The 23,925-nt window shown below is 45.5% G+C and overlaps 1 protein-coding gene across 3 annotated transcripts in view; it reads left to right on the top strand.

Moving 5' to 3' along the window:
* The first annotated feature begins 2,671 nt into the window (after nt 1-2,671).
* WT1 (WT1 transcription factor) overlaps nt 2,672-23,925 on the top strand; it is a 52,428-nt gene continuing 31,174 nt past the window's right edge. For 2 of the 3 annotated variants that reach the window (XM_035122153.2, XM_035122069.2), the window contains exons 1-3: nt 2,900-3,910; nt 12,394-12,516; nt 14,326-14,428. In XM_035122153.2, the coding sequence (XP_034978044.2) occupies nt 3,508-3,910; nt 12,394-12,516; nt 14,326-14,428 (629 nt within the window). In that variant the 5' untranslated portion in view covers nt 2,900-3,507. Of the gene's footprint in view, nt 3,911-12,393; nt 12,517-14,325; nt 14,429-23,925 lie in introns of all 3 variants that reach the window. The other variant, XM_035121989.2, reaches the window with a different exon arrangement.

Genomic DNA, 23,925 nt, shown 5'->3' with positions numbered 1-23,925 from the left:
TCTCTCTCTCTCTCTCTCTCTCTCTCTCTCTCTCTCTCTCTCTCTCTCTCTCTCGGAGAAGTAAAGGTCCTTTACAAACCATATCCCATACTGAAGTTAAACACGCGCCGATAGACACACGATCAGGAAACAAAATAATTTTGCTGACTTGGTTTGATTCGGTACTTGCTTTTAACTGAGAAATATATATACTTGGAATAAGTACCGGTAGCTAGCGCTCTCTCTCTCTCTCTCTCTCTCTCTCTCTCTCTCTCGAGAGTTATTCCAGGTACCTGTGTATCCAAACTTTACAAGATCCTTTTAAAAGGTATAAATTGCTGCACTAGTTTTGAATGGTAAGAAAGTCTCATAAGCTGAGTCTGAAATTCTAGATGTTGCCCTTTTCATGTACCAAGTAACCTTGTTCCCTAGAGATAGTTATGTTAACTAGGTTGTTTAATACCTGCTGAAAAACTGCACGTGACACCAGAAGAGTGATTTGCAACGTTTTGCTTCCTCTCCTGTAATATACACCGGTAAGTTTACTGCATTAAATTTCATCGGTTAGGAGCTGTCATCAGAGCCAGATGTAAAAAACGGCTCAGGCTGCCATCTTGAGGCTGAGATTCTCTCGGCGAAAGCGCAACTGGTCTCAGTGCGGTTTACTTCCGAGTCGATGTTATTAGCGTCAGCGTCTACTCCTCCTGTTTTCACTCGTAATAAAGTTCCACTAAAACAAGGAAGTGACTGCCTAAGTAATCCCCCTCGCCATAAAGGATCGGGAGTTCAGTGGCGTGCCTAGGGGGAAAAAAATTCAGGGTGGGCACAGAAGGGGCAAAGCAAAATAGCAGCATATATGAATGACAGGCGTTCAGAAATGGGAGGGCAAGTGGGAGGTGAGATTTTTTTGGGGGGGTTGCCCCCCGCGTCTCTGCGGGAATTAGTTGCTTGGAGAGAAAGTCACAACCTCTATAGGTTACATAGGTTAGTTGGAGTGTAGACAGCTCAGCTATTTGGTGGAGCAATTTCACTATGATTTGGGCCTCAGGTTTGCAGCATGAGTCCCTAGGACGGCTGGATGGCGTCTTCTTCCGGCAACTCTTGCAGCCAAACTGGTGCCAAACTTTGCTCTGCTTTCCTTTGGATCACATCAGCGAGGCCAAGAAGTCTTGTATTCTGGGCAGCCCAGGACCTCCATACACACTGCGCAGGCTGGCGCCCCAGGAAAGTCACTTCTGTGCTGTTAACGCAGCAAAAGCAATTATGAGTTACTGGTCTCCGCAGCCACAACAGGCGCTGTGATTCTCTAGCGGTTTGACTTCACCCTCCAAGGCGCAATCCATTGTCTCACAGGACAGGCCACCGATGCCAACAACTGCTTTAAATCCTGTTGAAGTGAGAATTCGCCCTCATTGTTTTTACTGTCCTGATGTATATTAACACAACTACCGGGCTCACGGAGTGTGAAGGAAGCAGTGATTTACTTTAAAAAACACTCTCCCTTTCGTTCTACTTTTCCTGTTAAAACATCGCCAGAGTCCCCCTTTCCCTCTTTTCAGTGGTTGTCACCTTCTTGACACCTGCACATCTACTAGCATTTATATAGTGTTCGGTGCCCTTGATAGTTCTTAGAAACGGGTTGTAATTCGTCTAACTGGCTCGGAAGGTGATGGACACCCACGTATGTTGAGGGAGGGAGACCTCCTGGCTGAGGTGAGATTCGAATCGGAGGTTTCCTGTTTCGCAGCTCAGAGGTAGAGCTGCAAGATGAGCTTCACCAACTCCTTAAGGCCATCGTTAGCTAGACCAGCTTCCATAAAAGCACACGGGGGGAGCCCTAAAGCAGGATTCGACCTCCAGTGAAATTCAGGAAGAAGCATTCTCGGATGGCAGCCGGCCAATCTAATGAATATGAGATGAAGAAGAAGAGGATGGAGTATATTTGTGCCACTTAACCCTGGGCGCATTAGGGGAATCTGCGACCCCAATCGGATGTCTTTAATTTAAGAACTTCTCAAATTAAATCATTGTGTGCTTCTAGATGATGGACGGACATACTGCCAAGACACAGCATGCATTTAAAGAATCCTGGGAACTGTAGAGCTACAATTCACACAGAGCTATAATTCCCAGCACCTCGTGTTTAGGATTATTGCAGGCAGGGCATGCTTTAAAACTCCTGGTCCGTCTTATTTAACAAATTTTGAGCATCGCTTGACTGTAATAAAACCTCCAAGCGGTTTACAACCCACCCCAAGAGAACCTTATTAATAGATACAGTTAAAAGCCGGTATCAAAACATTCAAAAACTAAAATCAGCAATAAGCTAAACATAAATCAAAACACACATAACTTCTCCATGTCCTGACAGGCTGGCCTAAATGTTTTAAGCAGCTCTCCGAAAGTTCATGACGGATGTCAAGGGGCAGGGAGTTCCGAAGTGTAAGGACTGCCATACTACAAGATCGGTTTTTAGTTTTGTTTTGTTTTTACCACTGCAAGATGATTATTGAGAACAGGTGTTATGTGGGCCCGTGGGAATAGCCTGGCTCAGCTTTGTCCGCCCTGTCTCCCAGGGTTTCATCCAGGGAGGGGCATTTCCTTGGAATGGCCGGGCGCTGAATTGGGCATCTTTCGCTTCCAAGTGCCCTTTCTCTCCCTGAGCCTTGTCAAAGTTCCTTTCGCAAACTAAGCCGCTTACTGAGCCAAGCCAGCCTCCGAGCATTTCGCCTCAGCAGCCTCCAGCTTGCCTGGGAAAGAAACCCGGGTGTGTTTCGGACGGGTGGCTGAATTCAGGACTCCGCGAGGTGCGGGAGGGCTTGGTGTTCCGCCCCTCCGCCCGCGCAATGGCGGGAGAGCGGCAACGAGAGGCGAATGCCTTGTCCCATCCTGCCCCCGGGGCTGTGAGTGCTTCTGAGGCGGCGAGCGAAGTGTGAAGGGAGCTCCCGCGCGCTGCCGCTGCTGCCACTGACTCCTCCTCCTCCTCCGCTGCCGCCTCGCGCGGCTCGCCTCTCTCAATTAGCTGAGCTTTGGGGACTTGAGGGCAAAGCCGCCGCTGAGGTAAGAAGTTCAAGGCGGCTCCTCAGTCAGTCAGTTCGCGCCTCCCTCCTCCCGCGCAGCCACTTCAGCAGGCCAGGTCTTCCCCTCAGCCGCTTCCCGCCAGTCCCACGCTCGGCTTTTTTTGTTACCTCGCTCGCCTTTCTTTTCCCTCACACTCGCTCTGTCTCTCTTGTCTCTCCTCAACTTCGCTGTCCGCCGGACCCGAAGGCGACCCTGGAGACCAACCTTGCGCTGTCGCTTTTGCCCGCTCCCGCAGGGCTGGAGCCGGGGACTTGCGTGCCCAACCCGGACCCCGCGTCGCCGAAAGGGCTCGGCTCGGCCGCCTGGTGCCTTCAGACGGACCCGGGCAGGGGCCCGAGCGCTTGGAGCAAGTGCAGCGCCGGCCCCGGCGGCGCCGGCGGCGGCAGTAGCGGCGGCGGCGGCAGCGAGTGGTTCCCGGCGCCGAGGCGGAAAGTTTGCGGCGACGCCATGGGCTCCGACGTGCGCGATCTGAACGCGCTGCTGCCTCCGGCCGTGCCCTCCCTACCGGGCAACGGTAACTGCCCCATGCCGGTGAGCGGCGCGGCGCAGTGGGCGCCTGTGCTGGACTTCCCGCCCGGAGCGTCGTACGGCTCGCTGGCGCCGCACTCGGCCTTCATCAAGCAGGAGCCCAGCTGGAGCGCCACGGAGGCTCACGAGGAGCAGTGCCTGAGCGCCTTCACGGTGCACTTCTCCGGCCAGTTCACCGGCACCGCCGGAGCCTGCCGCTACGGCCCTTTCGCGCCCCCGCCGCCGCCGCCCAGCCAAGCGCCCGCCAGCCAGGCGAGGATGTTCCCCAGCGGCCCTTACCTGCCCAACTGCCTGGAGAGCCAGCAAGCCATCCGCAACCAAGGTAAGGCCGCCGCGTCCATTGGACACGCCGCGTATGCGCGCCAGCGTGACTGGCTGCCTCGGGGGTTCTCGCTAGCCTCCATCGCAGTGATTGACAGCAAGGGCTGGAAGATGCTCCCGTCGGACGGTGCCATTGCTGGACCACAAGCCGGCGGTGGCAAACGTGGGAACCCGAATCAGAACCAGTCTCGCAGGCGGGCAGACCTAATCATCGGTCTATTGAGCTAACCCCACTCTCCTCATTTAGCCACGGGCTGTGCGTTATATGTGTGCTGTTATATAAAGAGTTGGTATATACGGTGGCCTGTGCATATATATATATCTAGATATTTCAGTGGGAATGTTAACACTGGGCCATCCAACTCACACGTGCTGCAATGCGAGTCCACGCGAAAGCAAGTACCGCCGAGTTCAAGGGGCAAGTCACGCTGCAGCCTTCCTCCCGAGGGAGTGTCACTGTCATAGGATTTCAGCCGTACTTCGCCCAGACAGAGTACGCCAGCAATCTTAACCATTGTAGGGATGCGCATTGTTGGTTTGACTGCATTGTAAATATACCCCTTCTTAGTCAAAACGACAGCCATGTCTATGTGGAATCGAACGGGAGTTGCTTTTAAAGGAAAGTAAAAATCGGGTTGTTAGAAATGTGAAGTTCCGCCGCTCTGGAATTTCACATTTCAGACTACCGGAAAAGCAATAGGTACCGGATTAAGCAGGCGGCAGGTGAATACTTTCGAGCTAGGCGACAATGGGGGCATGCCTTTAATTGTGTCCTATCCATATTGCGTTGTGAATTATAGTCCCCCCCCCCACATGCAGAGAAATTACTACGATATTAAGCGGTTTGAGGGTTCGGGGCTTCAAAACTGCAATTCAAAGCGTCGGAGGTTCTAATCAGTTGCGGTCCTTGCCACGTGTAACAATTATGACATTTAACGCTCCACGTGAAGCTGGAAGGAAGGGGGTGGAAGTTATCGGGCGCTTCTTTGGGTGCTGCGATCCAGATTCACTACTGTACAGTCAGTGGAACACTTAGCACTGATTTTGTGGTAGCTGCCATTTATAGTGTTAGCCTTTCCGGCTGTTCAAGTACCGGATGAGCATAAACCATAGCTGCCAAGTTTTCCCTTTTCTCGCGAGGAAGCCTATTCAGCATAAGGGAAAATCCCTTAAAAAAGGGGATAACTTGGCAGCTATGGCATAAACTCCGCAGACTTCTCTTTTCCTAGTGGCCTTCAAAGAGAGAGATTCAGTGGTGTTTCAGGAAAATAAACTTCTCCACCCTAGTAGCAATGCTGAGTTCAACAGGACTTAATTTCTTCTAATAACTGTACTTCAGGAATGTAGTTGTACATAGGATTGCAGCCTAAATGAGTTTATGAGAACACTTGCTGTTTTTCCTTACCCAATGTGCAAAAATTCTCCGTGTATGTGTGTGTAAATTATCTTTAACAGTTCCACTTTGGGATATCAGTTTTCCTGTCAGTTAGCGTACGTTTACATATTCTCACTCCAGTGGTGCCTGGTGTTAGTAAAACTCTAAAATCCGTGCCCTGAACACACGCCCACTTCGTTCCATTTTTAGCTAACAGGTTGTAGTGCTACTTGGCGATATCCTGTCAAGTACATAATTGCGCTTTTGATTACCCAGCGAAGTGTTTGGTTAATGTTATAAAAACCAAACCGCGGGAATGACACTCATAGCTGCCAAGTTATCCCCTTTTTTAAGGGATTTTCCATTATGCTGAATAGGCTTCCTCGCGAGAAAAGGGAAAACTTGGCAGCTATGATGACACTTACCAACAGGAATTTTAAGATTGATTTGACTGGAACTAAATTCCATAAACTACCTTGTACAGCTTGCACGCAGGATTCTTTTGCCAGTCTATAAACACTGGAGATGGTGGGAATTACCATATAATGGGTTTTTTTTCCTTGCAGCGTTTTTTTTTTAAAGGCTGGGGTGGGAGAAAGGTAACATTAGGCAATTGGCTGACCTGCTCATATTGAGAAGCTAAACCTGCATTGTGCTGAAACCAGTGGGTTTTTTCCCCGGCAGGTTTTTTCCCCGCGCAGAGCTTGACTGAATAACAATTTTTACACAATAGCTGTAAAGGAATATATTAAAGCTGCCGTCTAAAAGGTCTAAGTTCTCAGAGGAAGGCTGTACTAAACAGTACCCCCCATCCTCAGCAATAAGTGTGTAGTAGTAGTAAGTTCTGTTGAAATCCATAGGACTCAAATTGCGATCCTAAACGCACTTTCCTGGGAGTACCAGGATAGTCAGTGGGGTTTACTTCTGAGAAGACGTGTGTAGGACTGCACTATTATCTCTTCAGACTTGGGGGTTTATGAGAACAGTTAAGCTCGGAAACTTTGCTGCAGCCTAAACAAATAAATTGACCTAGACATATAAATTCTATTGATTGCGGTAGAGGACACGTCCAAATAAGAATATATAGAATCCCATTGGCTCAAGGAAATTTGTCTTGAATCGAGGCATGTCATATATAATATATGACACACGTATGGGGCTCTGTTGGTTCTCTTATTCCGGCTGCTCGTCTATTTAGGAACAGGAAAACAGGTGACTGTAAAACTGGAAGCAGCTTGAAACAATTATTTAACTAAAATGCTAAATTATTCTTGGTTTCATCTAGATTCCTATATGCAAAAGAGAAAGGCGTGTCCTCTACTGGGAATTAGTGGGACCTAACCTTAAACACTGCAGCTCCGAATAAATTCGGGGGAACCTCCAGGTGGATTGTTTGTGACCTGAACAGTTTATTGTGCCCTGAGTTTTCCTAGTCAATAGCCTACTTTAGCAGATGCACGAAGTGGAAGTACTATATAATTATTGGTGAATTCCAGAGAATCATTTGTTGTGAATTCCATAATTACTCGTGTTTGCTTCTGTAACTTGATCTGTTGCAATACAACACAGACTGAGGCTCTCAACAGTGTCTTGGAGGGAAGGCATCTTTGAGAACAGCGAAGGACCTCCTTTCGCTTACTTTGCAATTGTCTCTTGAAAATGCGGTTCTTGAACAATGCAGAGCAGCCCAAAATATGAGTAATTTCCAGTAAGAATTCATTTAATCGAATTAACAGTTCACAGTAGTTCACGCAGTTCTTACAGTTCTCCAAGTTTTACTTTTGCACGAAACTACTCAGTTTATCAATATTTTAAGGAAGTTACCAAATCAGCATGGCTAAAATTTGTAACACTTCCATGGATAAAGTGAAGAGAGAGAGAACTTTTAAAAATCATTTTTAGGAAGTGTTACCTTGTTGGCGGGTTTCAAGACCTAGAGCTTTGTCCTGCAAAATGTTAGGTTAGGGAGGCAATCTCTTTCATTATTTTGGGAAGACACTCCTTTTCTAAATAACAGTTAACCTCTCTCCCTCCCCCCCAATCAATTTCTTGCATATGGGTCAATAGTAATTTTTTATGGACCCTGCCCTACTGGAATGCTGATGTTTGGTTATTGGGTCTGACAATTTCTGACTCCTTAGCGAATTCCACATGATGATGACGATTCCTATATAATGTGTGGGTTTCTGTGTATCATGGGGGAGAGTAGTTAAATTAATCAGAACTGTCAGAATGGAACAGAAGTGCAATTCAATTTCTTTTGATGTGAACTGCCAACCTGTTTGCCACCAGTTGATTTTCATTTATTTTCATTTAGATATTATTTTTATTCCACTCCTCATTCAGAAAAAGCTCCCAGACAAAGACTTGCAATTTGAAAATACACAACACAAAAGGAAAATCGATTGGGAAGGCGAAGGAAATAAGCAAACTCAGATATAAGTGATTAGAACCTCAGAGTACTTCTATTGCTATGTTGACCCAATTGCATGTTCTTCGTGTATCTTTCTCCCAGTATGTACGCATGCACATACCTGTGAACATATATAATATACACAGTAATTTTTTTTGAAGAACATTGCTTTGGAATTCTCTCATTGCAGTTAGAATTGTTTTGCATTATATCACTTTATCATTTGTCGATTCAAATTCACATCCCTTCTTACACCTTTTTGTGTGTGAGACCAGAAAGATATTTGTTGTCAGTTATTGCAAAAGAATCTTTATAGATTAGCTGAAGTGTATAGATATAGGAAAAGAGTTGAAATGTAATTGTTAACATTAAAAGAATGCAGGGAAAATTAGCACAATTTAGCCTAAATCCATGCTTTCCCGTGGACACATTAATCAACAGCAACGTTTATATTCTGTTTTTAATCAATCAGATTAGTGTTGTTGAAAAGTGTTAAATAGAAGTTCCACAACTGCATTAGTTCTCCTCGCCTTGTTTAATGATGAGAAATCGCTTTTGGAGGCGTGCATTTTGTCCATACGTCCTACGTCCAAGACACTGTAATTCTGTCAGAAGCCAGAGGCTATATATTATACTAAATCAGAATAGCGAAAGAAAATAATTTACTTCGGTAGGGCAGTTAATGCTTGTAAAGTAAGAATTCGAGTTCTTATAACTGTTGTTCTGATATGATGAAAGTAAGTACATCCATACTTTTGATTTTCAAAAGGGCGCATTGAGAAATATGGGTTTCTTGGCAACGTGAGTCCTGGTCCTGATGAGTGACAGGTTCGTCCAGATACCTTAGATTCAAACTTAGATCCCCGATCTTTATATACTGGAAAGTGAGAAAGTGGGTGATAACAATATGCTGGGTTTGTTTTAATTACTGCATCACAAGACCAACGGTGAGGAAGAGTATGATTTAAAAAAAATGTAGAGAAGAAATTTAACGATAATCCAGAATAAAAACAAACCACCAGCGTCTCGAACCAGGCCAATGCAAGAGAGGGCAGTGGAGAGCACTATGGCAGGACACCAAGGTTTCATTGGGTGGCTGGGAAGAATTTGGGGAAGCTGGCCAACAATGTTTTGGGCACGAATATAATGTTCTTGCTTTGAATCAGTCAAGGTTGAAGTTTAGGTTTCAGACGAGTTTTCCACCGTGGGAAAGATATTACCTTGACGGTTTTGCCAAGGATGGGGGGGGGAAACCTTCCTGCTTTGAATCTCTTGCCCCGTCCGCGTCCCCCTCCCCCGTCGCTTCTATTCTTCCATGCAGCTGGGCTCCTCCAACAATTGTATCCCTTCAGAAGATTTGCCTTCTCCGCCAGATGTCCAGGTCTCAATTATTTTCAGCACATTTTAATCAGCCCGGCCTCCGATAAAGTCCTAATTAAAGAGCCCTCGCTATCAGAGGGCTGGTTCAGAACTCAGTCCCCTTATCGCATTCCTGAAGCTGTGGGTCAGGCAACACCGGAAAATGTGGCCAAAACATCATTCTGCTCCGAGTCGAATTGTGAAGGTCACCCAATAAAGTTGCACGCTGGGCCAAGAGTAACGAACAGATCTGAAGTGTCAGTGCTTCGGGGAAAGTTGAAAAGGAAAGAGGAGGGAGAAAGGGAGGAGGCAAACCTTTGCTTTGTGGGTTATGAGCGGAGATAAAGAAGGCCGGGACAGCTGCAGCAGGGAAGTGCAAGGGTTGGGCACCGGCTGTCAACGCCGTCCGTGCGCCGGGGGGGAAAAGGAAGGCTGCGCGCCACAAAACGCGCCAGGCGCACGCAGCAGTCTTGGAGAGGCGCTTCCCGCTCCCTGCTCCACCGCTGGCCGACTGGCAAGGGGAGAACAGTGCTGGGTACCTTCCTTCGCTTCTTGCGGAGGGAACTCTCTGCCTTGCCCTTCAGGCCCAAACATTTTTGCACCCCTGTGGCAGGGATAGGGGTGGGGAAGAGCAGTTTCCAAAAGCGCTTGAGGAAACCGCGTTTTCCAGAGAGGACAATATAAGAATGCAGCCCATTCCATATCACTGTAAACACTGTGATTTAAGCCCATTTACACCCAGATCTAGGATATACTGTACTGGAGCTGCAACCCTATGCGCACTTGCTCGAGATTAAGCCCAATTGAGCACAGTGACTCTTGCTTTCGAGAAAACAGTTGCTGAGGAAATATCGTGCTACAAAGAAACTTGCTTCCAACTAGGCGGCCTTTAGACTCACTTCAGCAGAAATAAGTTCAGGTTCGGGACCGGCTTTTAGTCCTGCTGACTTCAGTGGAAACAGATCGATTCAAATCTAGCTATTTTACTGTAAAATCTACCTCACTGTAAAAGTTTGCAAGAATAGGAGCCACTGCAAACATTTTATACCGGAAGCAGGTACTCCAATCTACTTTATGCTGAGATCCTAAAGCAAAAAAGTTGCAATCCGCGTAGATAATTTTCATCTGGATCAGTGCCATTGGCATCAATGTGGCACTCCAGGAGGCCAGCACAACAGTACTTTAGGACAAGAGCTTAATTGTACGATCGAATCATTGTTTTCTCGAGCCAAGTTCCATTAAAAGCCGTGAGATTTACTTCTTAAGCAAATGCCTTCACGTTCCGGGTCTTATTTACACTAAAGCAAAAGGGCCCGGTACTCCGATTTCCTAAATTTGTAAATAATAACATAAGTTCCGTTCCAATCGGTACGTAAATCGGTTCACAGGCAGAATAAACCAACGCGGGTGGCGTCCAGATTTCATCCAATGAATTTCAATGGGTTTTCACTATCAAGGATGGTTGAAGCGTGGGCAAGTTTACCAGGGATCACGTTTAGGAAATCAATAGTACTTCTGCGTAAACATACTAAGGATGTTTGTTCTCAGTACACAGATATGTGTTTAAGACTAGAGGTCTAAATTGTCTTCTACAAGAACCTTCTGTGTTTTATGTGTTTTTGCCTTTATTTGGGTTGTCATTGAGTGGTCGGGAAGAATTTCCCTTTCGCCCTTCTCGTCCGAGTTCTGTCACAATCTGTCTAATATCCATCATGATCACCCCCGATCTACTGCTTATTGAAAGAACGGTCGCTCCATCAGGAGTCCGCCAGATGCATCTAGCGAAGTAGGCTGTTGCCCTAGGAAAGCTCATGTCACAGGAAAGTGTGCAGCGGTGCTTTCCCTCTCTGCGTGTGTTGCACAATCTTGCCTGCCCCCATGCCGCCAGTTTGGTGTTCTCTAAATAAACGGTGGTTTTGAAAGGGGGGGGGGGGTTGAGAAGACGCTAGTCTTTAAGTATAGTATAACTAAGAACTTTGCAAGCATAGAGTTTAAAATATATTTCTAAGTCAACATAACGTGTGGTTGGGAAACCAAGGGTAGATCTCATAAGGGCTACACTAAACATTCTTTGGTCTTGGGGTAAATGCTGATGAGCCGAGAAGCCTCAAAGATAATATTACTTTGTAATTACTTTTTAGCTGAAGTTGTTTAACTGGCTCCAAGTAATTAATGAAAGTTGGTGTCCAAACGCCTGATTTACGATTCGGTGTCACCCTGAGGTCACTAGAGGCGATCCGTTTCCATCTGAATTCACTCCGGTTTTTTTTTTAAATAGGCTGTTTATTATTATTTGAGCGAGCAATTTTCGCTTAAAGTAGGAGGCTATTTTTCATTTAACGGCCTGCCGTTTTTATTGCAGGCTCTTCAGAAAGTTAATCTTATAATATAAGTGAGAAGTTAAGAGAGAGCGAGATTAAAGGGTACCTTTTACATGTGAAACGGCAGACGAGTTTGCTCTACAGACGGGGGACTTTCTCTTAAATATGAGGAAGAATTTATGAAAGCATCGCTCACTGCGAGAAGCGACCGGCCTGCCCTTTCCAGGCGTAGCCAAAACGCCTGACTCCTAATTTCCCACCGAAGCATCGATCCCAGGCTTGACTAGTCTTGACAACAACCTTTGAGACTCGCCATCCCAACAGCCTATTTGGCACCTAGATTTCCAAACACAAGTCATTTCCTAGTAAACAAACTTATGATCTCGTTATGACTTGGGGGCAAGTCACATTGAGATCAACGTTAAAAAATAAAGTGCTTAGAACTGTAAGATTCTCCCCCCTGCCCACAGCTCCTGCAGCGCGTGCCTGAGCGCGTCCTACTCAGTCCTCCTTGCTCCCAGAGAGACAGAGAGAAGCGGCATTGCCGTCATTTTACAAAAAAAGAATTGAGGCAGGCACAGCGGGGGGAAAGTAATTAGACATGCGCCTCGCATGTAAAAGGATCTCTTAACACCCAATGATTCCCCTCAGCAGTTCTTGGCCACTAGCAGCCTGTGTGCTGATGTTTATGGGAAGAAAGAGTTACCTTCCACTAGGCCGAGCTCGGATGCTAATTCAGGAATTAAGGAATGACGGAGAAAGTGACGCAAACAGCCCCAAAGACCAGATTTAGAATGGACTCGCACCACAGTCATAAACACAGAGAGAACTATTTTGGTCACGCCGTGGGTTTATCTGGGTTCATTGAGCAGACTCTTTCTTCCCGAAGGAAGTAGCCACCAGCGGGGGCTTCAGGTTTTCGACGCCTGCCTGTCCGGGGAGGGGACATTCTTGCAGGAAGCCGCTTCATGAGAAAGTTCAACTCCTGGTTCTTGACAACGTTGTTCTCTTGGCAGGTTACGGCACGGTGGCGTTTGATGGAACTCCAAGTTATGGCCACACCCCCTCTCACCACGCCGCGCAGTTTACAAACCACTCCTTCAAGCACGAGGATCCCATCGTCCAGCAGACGTCTCTAGGTAACTACTTAGGCTTCTAGGAACCAAACGGAAGTAGTTTTGAGACAAATAAGTAGCGAACAGGTTAGTGGTACTGATAATCATGATCAGGATGACAGTGGTCTGCCCATAAAAACTCCACTGCTGTTCAAAATACCTTCTCAGAAATTACACCATTGATAACGGAACACAAATGTGGTCTTGTGCACATAAAAGTACATTAATCATAGCCTAGGCAAGTGTAGATTTCCTGAAGCTCATATGACCTCAATAGTGCACACCTACCGGTAGGCCTGACTGCGCCTAAGTGTCTCAGTGAACTCAGTGGGATTTATTCCAGTGTAAGAGTGGAACAACCTGCATTGAATACAGTAAGGATTACTTCTGAATAAACATGCTGGACATTATTGTAATATTATTGACTAAATATTCAGAGCATAAAGCAGTCAAAATCCAGCAAATCCCATTGAAACTATCTTGGGATTTCAAGCTTGATAGTGTCTTTTGCTTGGATGATGCTCTTAGCATTTACAAAAGGTGTTTCAAATATTGGAAGTCTTAATGCTACAATCCTGTACACAATTACCTGGGAGCAATTCCTAATAAAGTCATGTTTGGGACAGCCATATAAAGTTGGCCAGTATTACTGCATACACCAGAGCATGGGGAGGCAAACTAAGGCCTGGGGGCCAGATCCGGCCCAATCACCTTCTAAATCCAGCCCGCGGATGGTCCGGGAATCAGCATGTTTTTACATGAGTAGAATGTGTCCTTTTATTTATAATGCATCTCTGGGTTATTAGTGGGGCATAGGAATTCGTTCATTGCCCCCCAAAAATATAGTCTGGCCCCCCACAAGGTCTGAGGGATAGTGGACTGGCGCCCTGCTGAAAAAGTTTGCTGACCCCTGCACCAGAGTAATCGTGCTGCATACAAAAAAGTCCCAAATTTAATCTCTGGCTCGCTTCTGTAGGTAGAGGTGGGAAAGGCCCTTGTCTGAAATCCTGGAGAACACTGCCAGTCAATGTAGTGTTATAGGCAATACTGAACTAGATGAATAAATTATCTGAATTGGTATAGGGCAGCTTCCTATGGTCTTACTTCCATGTGACAAATGGGAGGCTGAGAAAAAAGCACTTTGCAGGTTTATGGTTGAAGGGAGATTTTTAAGGCTTTATCATCCGATAGCTCTCACAGAACTGGGGATCTGACGGAACACTTGCAAAAACAAAGTAGTGTTTGCCTGTTTTCCGTAAGATTTTTGTCAACAACTACACAGCTTAGAAATAACTATAGGCATTAGCTCTGTTCTACTCAATGATGAAATATCTACTGAAAATGGAAATAATTATCGGTTCCAAATTGGAGACTCAGGTGCCCCCTGCCCTGAGCATGAGAAAAAACCCTTCCTCTAGCTTACAGGATGTCACATTACAGGGGTCAGCAAACTTTTTCAGCAGGGGGCCGGTCCACTGTCCCTCAGACCTTGTGGGGGGCTGGACTATATTTTGGAAAAAAATATATGAACGAATTCCTATGCCCCACAAATAACCCAGAGATGCATTTTAAATACAGTAAAAGGACACATTCTACTCATGTAAAAACACTAGGCAGGCCCCACAAATAGCCCAGAGATCCATTTTAAATAAAAGGGCACATTCTACTCATGTAAAAACATGCTGATTCCTGGACCGTCCATGGGCTGGATTTAGAAGGTGATTGGGCCACATCCGCCCCCGGGCCTTAGTTTGGGAACCCCTGCATTAACCCTTCTGAGCATGAAAATCAGCCCTGCTGTGGGGTAGTAACTTCTCTATGGTTTGTCTGCAGGTGACCAGCAATATTCGGTGCCTCCTCCTGTCTATGGCTGCCACACCCCCACGGACAGTTGCACGGGCAGCCAGGCTTTGCTCCTGAGGACCCCATACAACAGGTGTGAAGCCTTTAGTTCTGGTCTCTTCATCTTCCAGTTCTCTTGTGTACAGTTCACCTCCCAGATATTGGCAAAACAGCTTTATTGTTGGTGCAAACGCCTCCGAAGTTGAATTGCTGTCCTATACCTCCTCCTTTCTTCTTCACCTCACCAGACTTTATTTATACAAAACTCTCATATTTAGGCCTCCAATAACATGAGGAAGATCTAACTTTAGCATGTCTCTAATTCTCCTTTCAGAGAATTAAAGTTGACAAAATATAGCTGTCAATGTTAAAATGCAAGGACAGAAAACCGTGTTGCTCTTAGATGCTTATATTTGTTTGCTATTTTTTTAATGATGTGGCAATGTTATTGGAAGGTGCATTGGATAGCATCTAGCCCAAGCCCCTTGATTAATGCAGGATCGGCAATGCCTTTCCTTACCAGAATCCCTGATAGGCTGACCTCCAGCATCTGCTTTAAGCACTTCCAGGGAAGAAGAACCCATCACAACCAGAGGCAGTCTCATCCACTATGGAACAGCCTTTTGCAGTTAGAAAGTGTCTCCTAATGTTTGGCCAAAATCTATTCCCTTGCGGTTTCTACCCTTGATTCTAGTCCTGCCGTCTGGCAAACAAGTATTTTATTCTTCAAACTGCCCGGAGATCTTGTGATGAAGGGTGGTACATAAATGAAACAAACACCATATCTATTTTTGTTATTTTAAATTACTCCACTCTTGTTGCAATTTTTTAAAAATTTAATCAGTAGATTTCTATCCCACCTTTCCTTCCAAGGAGCCCATTCAATTCTCATTGAAAGGATTTTGTGGCTCTAGGCCCATATTTGTTAACAGTGGCTATCATTTAAAGTGGAGTAGTCTTGATAATACAATGCAGCAAAGGCAAAAAAAAAGAAAAGAAAAAAGAGTCTTGTTGCACTTTAAAGATGAACAAATGTATGGTAGCCCAAGCTTTCATGTCCCAATTAACCAGCCAACCTCTTCAGTTAAAAAAATGGTTTTTGACACAAAATGGGTGTATAGATTATAGAGCATTAATTACTTGTATTTGGTGCTAAGCCTGGAACAACTGGGTTTATTCTGTGTTTCATCCAAGGCCTTGTGTCTTGTCCTCTGATAAAGCTGCATTCAGATCTAGAGAGGAACTCAATCCTTTTCTCACAGTCCAGTTTACTAGGACCTTGGAAGCAAGTTCAGTTTAGGGTCCACTGAAGTTAATGGGACCAATCTGGCGGGAGACAGAAGTATTACTCAGTTTAAATGTGCTGGGTGCCTGGTCTGTCAGTGATATGGAAAATTAAGGAGCTCTTCATTTGTTAATTAGTAAGCCAAAGGAAAGGATGCGCTCCTTAATTTTTCTCCATTCTGGTCTGTGGCAAAAGTCCATCTCTCTGACAGAAAGGAGGAAGGGAGTTATCCGGGTGTGTTCCTTTCCACCACCTCAGAATGGCAGGACCAAATAGGAGCTACTTCAAAATGTCAAGGCGTCCCTGAGATAGACAGCATCCCGGAATTCTGGGGATGTAAAGTTTAATCAGCGCAAACGGCCTCTTACCAGAGATGGATACCAACTGTGAGAAAAAAGATCAAACTGCGGGGTTTCACAGCAAAATAATATTCTCATTTTTTCAAAGTCGTATGCGGGATGCAGTAACTGAAATAACACCAGTACAGGAGATGTTGGTCGTTAATAAGCTTTTTCCTTCCCCTCTCTTTTCGCTGCCGATGGGGGAACCGAGGTTGAAAATGTGACTTGTTCAAGGCCATCCACACTGTGTTGATTTTAAACAAAACCGTCCCTTTCCATTCTATCCGGGCTCAGCTTTGTGGTGGCCCGTCCAGCAGGCGTTTAAAAATCAAAACAACCTTCATCTGCTACCCTTTGCCTTGGAACCGGTAGCTGTTGCCCTTTGCTTTGAAGCTATGGTGGAGCGGGCCCGGCCCCGGGGCTGAGGGGAGAAGAGGGAAGCACGTTTCAAGTTTGTTTTGAGCTTGTTTAGGAGCCCGAACAAAACCCTCCTCTCCGCTCTCTCCCACCTATACTTCAACTTTTGGTGAACTTGGAACCAGTCCCATGTCTAGGGAGCTGCTAAGAAACGTGCGCGCGCAAAAACAATGTACGCCTGCAAAGGAGAGAGATACGGGCTTTTGTTCTAACTCTACTGATTGATATTGTGCCGCTCAGTTCTAAAAGGCCCTTTGCTAGTGAGCCTGACTTAAAGTCTTTGAAGGAGGAGACGCGGGGAAAAGGGGTGTGTGTGTGCATGGATCGGAGGGAGGGAGGGAGGGAGGGAGGGAGGGAGGGAGGGAGGGAGGGAGGGAGAGAGAGAGAGAGAGAGAGAGAGAGAGAGAGAGAGAGAGAGAGAGAGAGAGAGAGAGAGAGAGAGAGAGAGAGAGAGAGAGATGTTGCACAGGAATAACCGTGGGGAGCAAATCTCGTCTCTGCGCAGTGCGCACCTCTGTGGTACACCGTAATTTCTTTCTTTGCTGGGCTTGTTTAGTACAGTAGTCAGTTCCACCGTTTCTAAAGGCGCCTGCTCCCAAGTCTGCCTGCGCTGGGTAACCTCCTGAACACGGTTCCAGTAAATCAGGGCTGCGGGGACTTCTGTGCCCCTTACATTATTTCAGATTAGGGCAGATCAAAGGTCTCCGCCCCACGAAACCCCACAAGGGTCCTGTAAGGAGGGCCAAGGTGGGGCGGGGCGGGGCGCGCGGACCTGAGCGCCTCTCCTCCTTCGGAGGTGTTGCTCTGCAGGAGTTCCGGAGCCGAGCGCTGCGCTTGCTTCATTAAGCTTAATGAGTGAGATCCGAGTGTGGAGCAGGGCTGGGGTGTCAGCAGTTAGCGGAACCGAACAAAGTATCCTCTAGGCTCTGTTTGTCGCTCAGCAGTCGGTGCCAGAAGCAATGCGGCAGCAAACGAAGCGGAAAGAGATGCATTGTGTAGCCAAGACTTCGGCTCTAATAGGCTGCCTAGATTCTATGTCCCATTTATTATTGTCGGATTAAGGGTAGCTCTTTTCTGCCCAAGTAATGCATCTCTCACCCGTTTCGCCTCGCACATAGTCCGCGCGGTTTTCTGCTTTAGGTTGCCCAAGTGTTTCTTGCAGAACAATGATTTGCTGACTCCAAACGCCTCGCAGTGGCATTAGCCTTCTGCAAACTACTTTTCTCGTAAGCTGACCTTCCGGTTTGATTGGTTGAGGGGCCCATACCTCTCTCCCCTTGCTTACAGCCCCCCCCCGTACTACAAGTCAGGATGTTGCTCCATAGGAACCACTTCAATAGGACTTACTATTTCAAACCAAATACTATATGCATGTTATCAAAATGCCTCTGCCACCTTAACCTGCTTCTTCATTTATTTGAGAATTTGTTTAGTTTTGCTTTCTCACTGTGGAGATATGAAGATACTCAGTATGAAAACTGAGGAGCAAACTCTGAGAAACTGAAATGACTACATTCCTCAAGGATACTATCTTTGGAAGCACAGTTAATAATATTTAATGACTGGCTGGCAAGACATTCACTCATTGAGCACAATTCCTGTCAGTGACCACAGTAACTTGTTTATCAAAAAAAAATACTTCATCCTGTTGACTTAATAACAGCTAGAATTTCAATAAGATAACTTTCATTATTTGAGAGATAGTAGTCATGTTGATCAAACTGGGTAGTAAGCCTTCTGAGCTGCACAGGAGCCCTCTTTGGACAGAACCACCCTCCTATGGAAAACCCCTTGATGCCAAGACACTTCAGAATGCCCAATAGCAAAGGAGTGCGGAACAGGCTCCAGAAGATTTGGTTCCTAAGCAAGAAAGTGGCGTGCTTCCACTCACTTACATCATGTCCTTACTCTGATGCTTCCGTTATTTCCATTTTGAAGGCCATGGCATAACAAGTAGCAGTACATTTTGAAGTGCAGGAGCTTCTCATGACAGTTCCCACAGCCACGCTCCCTGAGGAAAATGCAAAAATGCAGGCAGCTTGTTGATACACCTACACTCCACCAAAGAGCAGCAGTACGTAGTGTAAAACCCATTTTATTAAGATCATCTATGGCAGTCATAGAATAGTGATCTGGCAACGGGTATGTGTTGTGTGTACTGGTTTGCGTGTTGGATTTGGGCTGGAGAGACTTAGGTTCACATCTCAATTCAGACATCAAACTCACTGAGTGAACTTGAGCTAGTCACTGGGTGAGCCTTTCCATTTTGCCCTCCCCCCCCAAAAAACCTTACAACTCTGGCATATGAAGTCCTGGCATATTACACCATTGCTCTTTCTATGCAGAGAAGTATCAGAGCTTTGCTCCCCTGTGTTCCTCGTCCACTATACCAAGGGGCATGACAGCTCTGTGCATACGTTGCTAAGAAGCAGGGAATGGGGATACCATGGCTTGGTGCATTGCATCTGCAAACATAGAGTCCTAGTACTGTGGACAAGGGCCTGTTTAAAAATATGGTCTTTAGAGCCCCAATTGACACCATTTTTTTTGTTTTTGAGGTTTAAAATATAATTTACAGTGTGTTTTCAAAACTTTATTTGCAACTGTGGACTAAACATTATTTAACGCTGATGTTCTCATAATTCTGACAAAGCAACCAGATTATGTACTAAGCAGATACATTTTGCAGTTTATAACATGAGCAGAGCTGTTCAAATCTGTATCTCTCAGTATCCCTCCATTTAACAGCTTGATCCATCCATGGCTAAAGAAACAATTTCTAAAAACAGTTCCGTCAAAGTATCTAAAAGCATAGGGTGAAAGTACCTTTGTACTTTTCAATAACTATTAAAAAGCCATAGCACCTACTGACTTGGTTAGCACTTTAATAAAACTGCTGGAAGGTGTTGAGTTGTGGCTGCTGCAGATGCACCGTGGCATTTATGCTAACTGCACTCCTCCCTTTTCAAGGAAGCTTCACTTCCAATCTGTGCATGTCCTTAGCTTCCTACTGGAATCCTACAACTTTTCACAGTACAAATATTATGGTGGACTTTCCCCCCCTGTCCTCCTTTAGTTTTAGTAAATGTTTCTTCCTTGTAGCAAGAGCAGTTGCCACGATAGCTCCTTTATCTATGGGTGTGTGTACACACTGTGTGATAATGTGCAGCCAGTGCTGGATTCAGGTACTGTATATTCCTGCGTATAAGACTACTTTTTAATGCAGGAAAATCTTCTCAAAAGTCGGGGGTCGTCTTATACGCTGGGTCGTATTTCTTATACAGCGAGTATATCCCAAACTCTATATTTTAATTGGAAAAGTTGGGGGTCATCTTATATGCCCAGTCGTCTTATACGCCGGAATATACGGTACCTTTTTGGAGTGCTGTATGCATGAATCCCTGTGACGGGGTGAGCTCCCGTTGCTTGGTCCCAGCTCCTGCCAACCTAGCAGTTCAAAAGCACGTCAAAATGCAGGTAGATAAATAGGAACCGCTACAGCGGGAAGGTAAACGGTGTTTCCATGTGCTGCTCTGGTTTGCCAGAAGCGGCTTTGTCATGCTGGCCACATGACCTGGAAGGTATACGCCGGCTCCCTCGGCCAATAATGCGAGATGAGCGCGCAACCCCAGAGTCGGTCACGACTGGACCTAATGGTCAGGGGTCCCTTTACCTTTACCTATGCATGACATCATCCCAATGCCATCCCCATCTTGCACTATTTGCTAATCCAAAGAACATTTTGCTGAAACCGTTGCAACCTGCTTTGTGCCTAGCATGCACTTCTCAAGCACTTGCTCCAGATGTGTGTACAGAGAGAGTGCTTTGTCAGGTCACCTCCTACTGGGGTAGACCTACTGACATTGCAGGGCTGTGCCACTCCCCCTCACCATGTTTAATTTGTCAACGAACGAAATAAGTAAAATAGGAAACAGTACAGTGACTTACTCACCTCTGTATACTTCTGAATACCAGTGTATCGGCACACCAGTTTCCAGCCTCTCTCTTTTGAAAGGGCGAAAAGTACCTGAACTCAGCGGACATACTAATTGAGGAGAGGGGTCTAGAGAACACCAGTGTGCACTAGTTCAAAAACATGCCCACCGGTGTGCATAGACAACACAGATAGTAGCTGCTGCTTTAGAGGAAGTTATTGTTTGAAGGTGTGTACAATCGCAAACCGTTACGTACAAAAGCACACTGTGAAAAAAACAAGCCCTATATGTTTGAAAGGCTGCGTGTATATGCAGTTTATGAATTGAACTGAGCGGGTCTGAAAAACTTGCATGGGATTATGCTGCATGAGTGAAATATTTGGGAATTTGCCCAAATACCAGCTTCTCCTGTCATAGCTGAACTGTTAAGTAGGAAAGCTGTATCTGAGAAAAAAATATTAGTTCGTTCTATATAACCCTTAACAGACAGGAATCTCCTAATTGTTGACTTGGCAACCCTAGTTGCAACATAATATCTGTTTTTCAAGAACGTTGTGTTGGTGTTTGATGGTCAGGCGCAGAAGGCAAAGAAACACTGACTCCAAACATGCATTAGATATCCAACATTTGCGGATCTATTAAAATGACATTGTGAACTTTTCTGTATCATGCAGTTTGATGTAGTAAACATGTTTAATGCTGAAAATTTACTATGAGTCACACTTACAAAGACTTTAAGAGTGGAGGAGTTGCAGCGCAGATTATAGCTCTTTTTGCACCAAGGTCAAGAATTCGTAGGCAGCAGTACAGGCCAAAACAAACTCTATATGATCTACTACTGGTTTCCTTTTAAGTCCCCCCTTTTTTGCTTAAAGTTAACTTCCTTTTATTTCACTCCAACTGACATTAATCCCTGTTGTACGAATGTCTTCCCCTCCCCCTACTTCATTTTCAAAACATCTCTGGAAGGGAAGACTGACTTTTGTAGTACTTTCTTTGCAGTGGCTTAGGAGTCAGTTCATAATAATTGAAATAATCCACTTATTTCCAATTAGTTCTAGTACTTCAGACTCATTTTAGGCAGATATTTGAATAGATCCATTGTATTCTATCAGGGCCATCTCAAGCAGGTCGGGCGCCCTGGCGCTGAGATCGCTCTGGCGCCCCCGCCCTCGCAGCGTGCAGCATGGCTTCCACGCGGCTTTGCCGCGCAGCGCCCCCCTGCCAGCCCGGCGCCCTGGCACCCCGCACCAGCGGGACTACACCTAGAGCCGGGCCTGTATTCTATTGCACGTTGATATGTAAGCCAATTTTAATGAGATTTGAATATTGTTGTGTGCCATCCCAATCTATGAGTGGTGCAAGATTCCAGGGGTTGCAGGCACAGACCCAGGGTTCAGTTTCCTCGTAATGAGGGACAGCGGAGACTGTGGTGTCTTTATGATATATGGTTTATTTACACATATATTCAATCTGAGCCTACAATGGAGGGGCTCAGAGCATTAATGCCCTGAGAAGGTCTTGTGTATCCCATAGTCACAGCCTTGGATTCAAGCAGATATCAAGTATGTCTCTCCCTCTCAGGCTTCTGCATGCCTCTTGCTTCTAGCCCAGCTCTCTCTCACAAAACTCTGGCTTTTGTCCTTCTAACTACCAGCCAGTTGAGGGAGGGGAGGCCTACCCACATGCTTGGTGAGGCATTACCAAGAAACTGGCCTGGCTATTCCAGCTGCATCCAGGAATTAGAAGAGGGACAGGCATACAGCCTAAGCCCTCAACCACTCACAACACTATGTTACCTATATGACATAGGTTCTAGCCATTATAGAGGGCCTCATGGAATTATTTCCTGCTCCCTCATAAATCAGAAACAGTCTTTATTTCCTCACTCACTCATTCACTGGATCTTCCAGGCTTCTATTCTGGTTCATTGTCATGAATGACTGGAGTAGAAACAGAAACTAGCAACAGCATATTTGGGCTGCATTCCTGTACACAATTACCTGGGAGTAATTACCAATTTATTTAATGAGCCTAACTTCTAAGTAGATTGATTGCACGGTCAGGGGAATAATCTGATCATTCTGGTTAGAAGAGGTATCTAAGGCAAAGGTCCTCCTGCAGAAGTGAACTGAGGTTGCATTGACACTATCTCATTTGTTATTTTTCTATACATGTATCCGCAGGTGCTCTGTTGCAATCAGTTACTGTGCATTAGCCATTCAGCAACTCTTCTCTTCAAATTGCAGTCTTAGGGTTATATTACGTATGTTAATGAGTCTGCACAATTGCAGCATTTACACCCCTGTGTATTGTCTTCCACTTTACAGCCTGCTCACTTCAACAGCAGCTGTTTTCTTCTTCTGGGAGGCAGGCTTCAATCAATTAAGCAGTCATGTGCCACAATACTTGTCCTTAGTTCAGGGGTGAGCAATGTGGCACCAGTGGGTGAACATACACCCACAGAGACATTCCATGTGTCCACAGGGTCCTTCCCATCATGGAAAGAAAGAAGTCTGCTACACAGCTTGTTTGAGGGGTGTGTGCATAAGACCCAATACTGGCCTAGTATCTGTGCATTAAAAAAGCTGATCCTTTTCTTATTCACTCTGTGTCATAGGAGCCAACTCATAGGGATCAAGGTACCTTTGGCTCCCCCCAATAAAATATTTGAGGGGTCCAGCCCCCCCAGTTGAGTGGAATTGCCATTCAAATGGTGTGCATGCTCCACGTCTTATGATCAATTATGTGGGGCAGGGGTTACCTGGGTCCCCCAATAGTTTATTTAGGTTGGCACCCCTGCTCTGTGCTCTATCAAGTTTTGATCTCTGCTTTGAGATCAAACAAAGCTTTGTGGTCTTCATTCATCATAATGAGGAGTTTTAAAATGGTGATTTCCTTTCCCCCCTTTTGTCCAAAGTGGATGAAATTTACAGGCACAAATTTATAGGTGAATAAAGTCTGCCAAATTTCAGACAAATTGGTCAAGGGGCTTTTGTCAGGAGAGTTCCTCTATAAAAACTGTATTAGGGCAATATCTTTATTAGGCCATCTAGAACTCCACTATTCATAGTAACGTCATGTTTTCAACGGAGGCAGAGAAAGGTGTGTTTTTTGCTCTTTTTTACCTTAAAATAATTAATAGGTGGCCAAGTATTTTATATTATTCCTTGTACATTTAAAAATAAATAAATCCAGGACTTGCTTGTGTCCTCAGGCCTCCAATAGACCTTAAGCATGAGGCTCTGTTTTTATGTGTGTGTTAAAGCAGAGCAACACAGGATTTATAAAAAGTCAATGATGCTTCAAACTTTTTTTTTTAATCCTCCACTGCTGTGCTTTAACAAACAACCCAGAGTTCTTCAATGCTCTGCAGGAACCATTTTGCACAGCCTCACTTCTTGCAAAGTACACGGACCTAGAGAAACAAGGAGATATAGAAAAATATAAAGCTAAGAGTTCAGAAAAGTATAGAAAAAAACACAGAGAGTGACATGAGGCTTTTGGGAGCCCTGATCCTACCCAGTGGGGTTTATTGACATTGTGCTTCAACCCCGGAGGGGGCTGGGTGGACCCTCAAATCACCCCAATTTGTCTCATTATTCTGCATAGG

Source organism: Zootoca vivipara, chromosome 1 (assembly GCF_963506605.1).
Source record: "Zootoca vivipara chromosome 1, rZooViv1.1, whole genome shotgun sequence".
NCBI lineage: Eukaryota > Metazoa > Chordata > Lepidosauria > Squamata > Lacertidae > Zootoca > Zootoca vivipara.
This window is presented reverse-complemented; position numbering and strand designations above follow the sequence as displayed.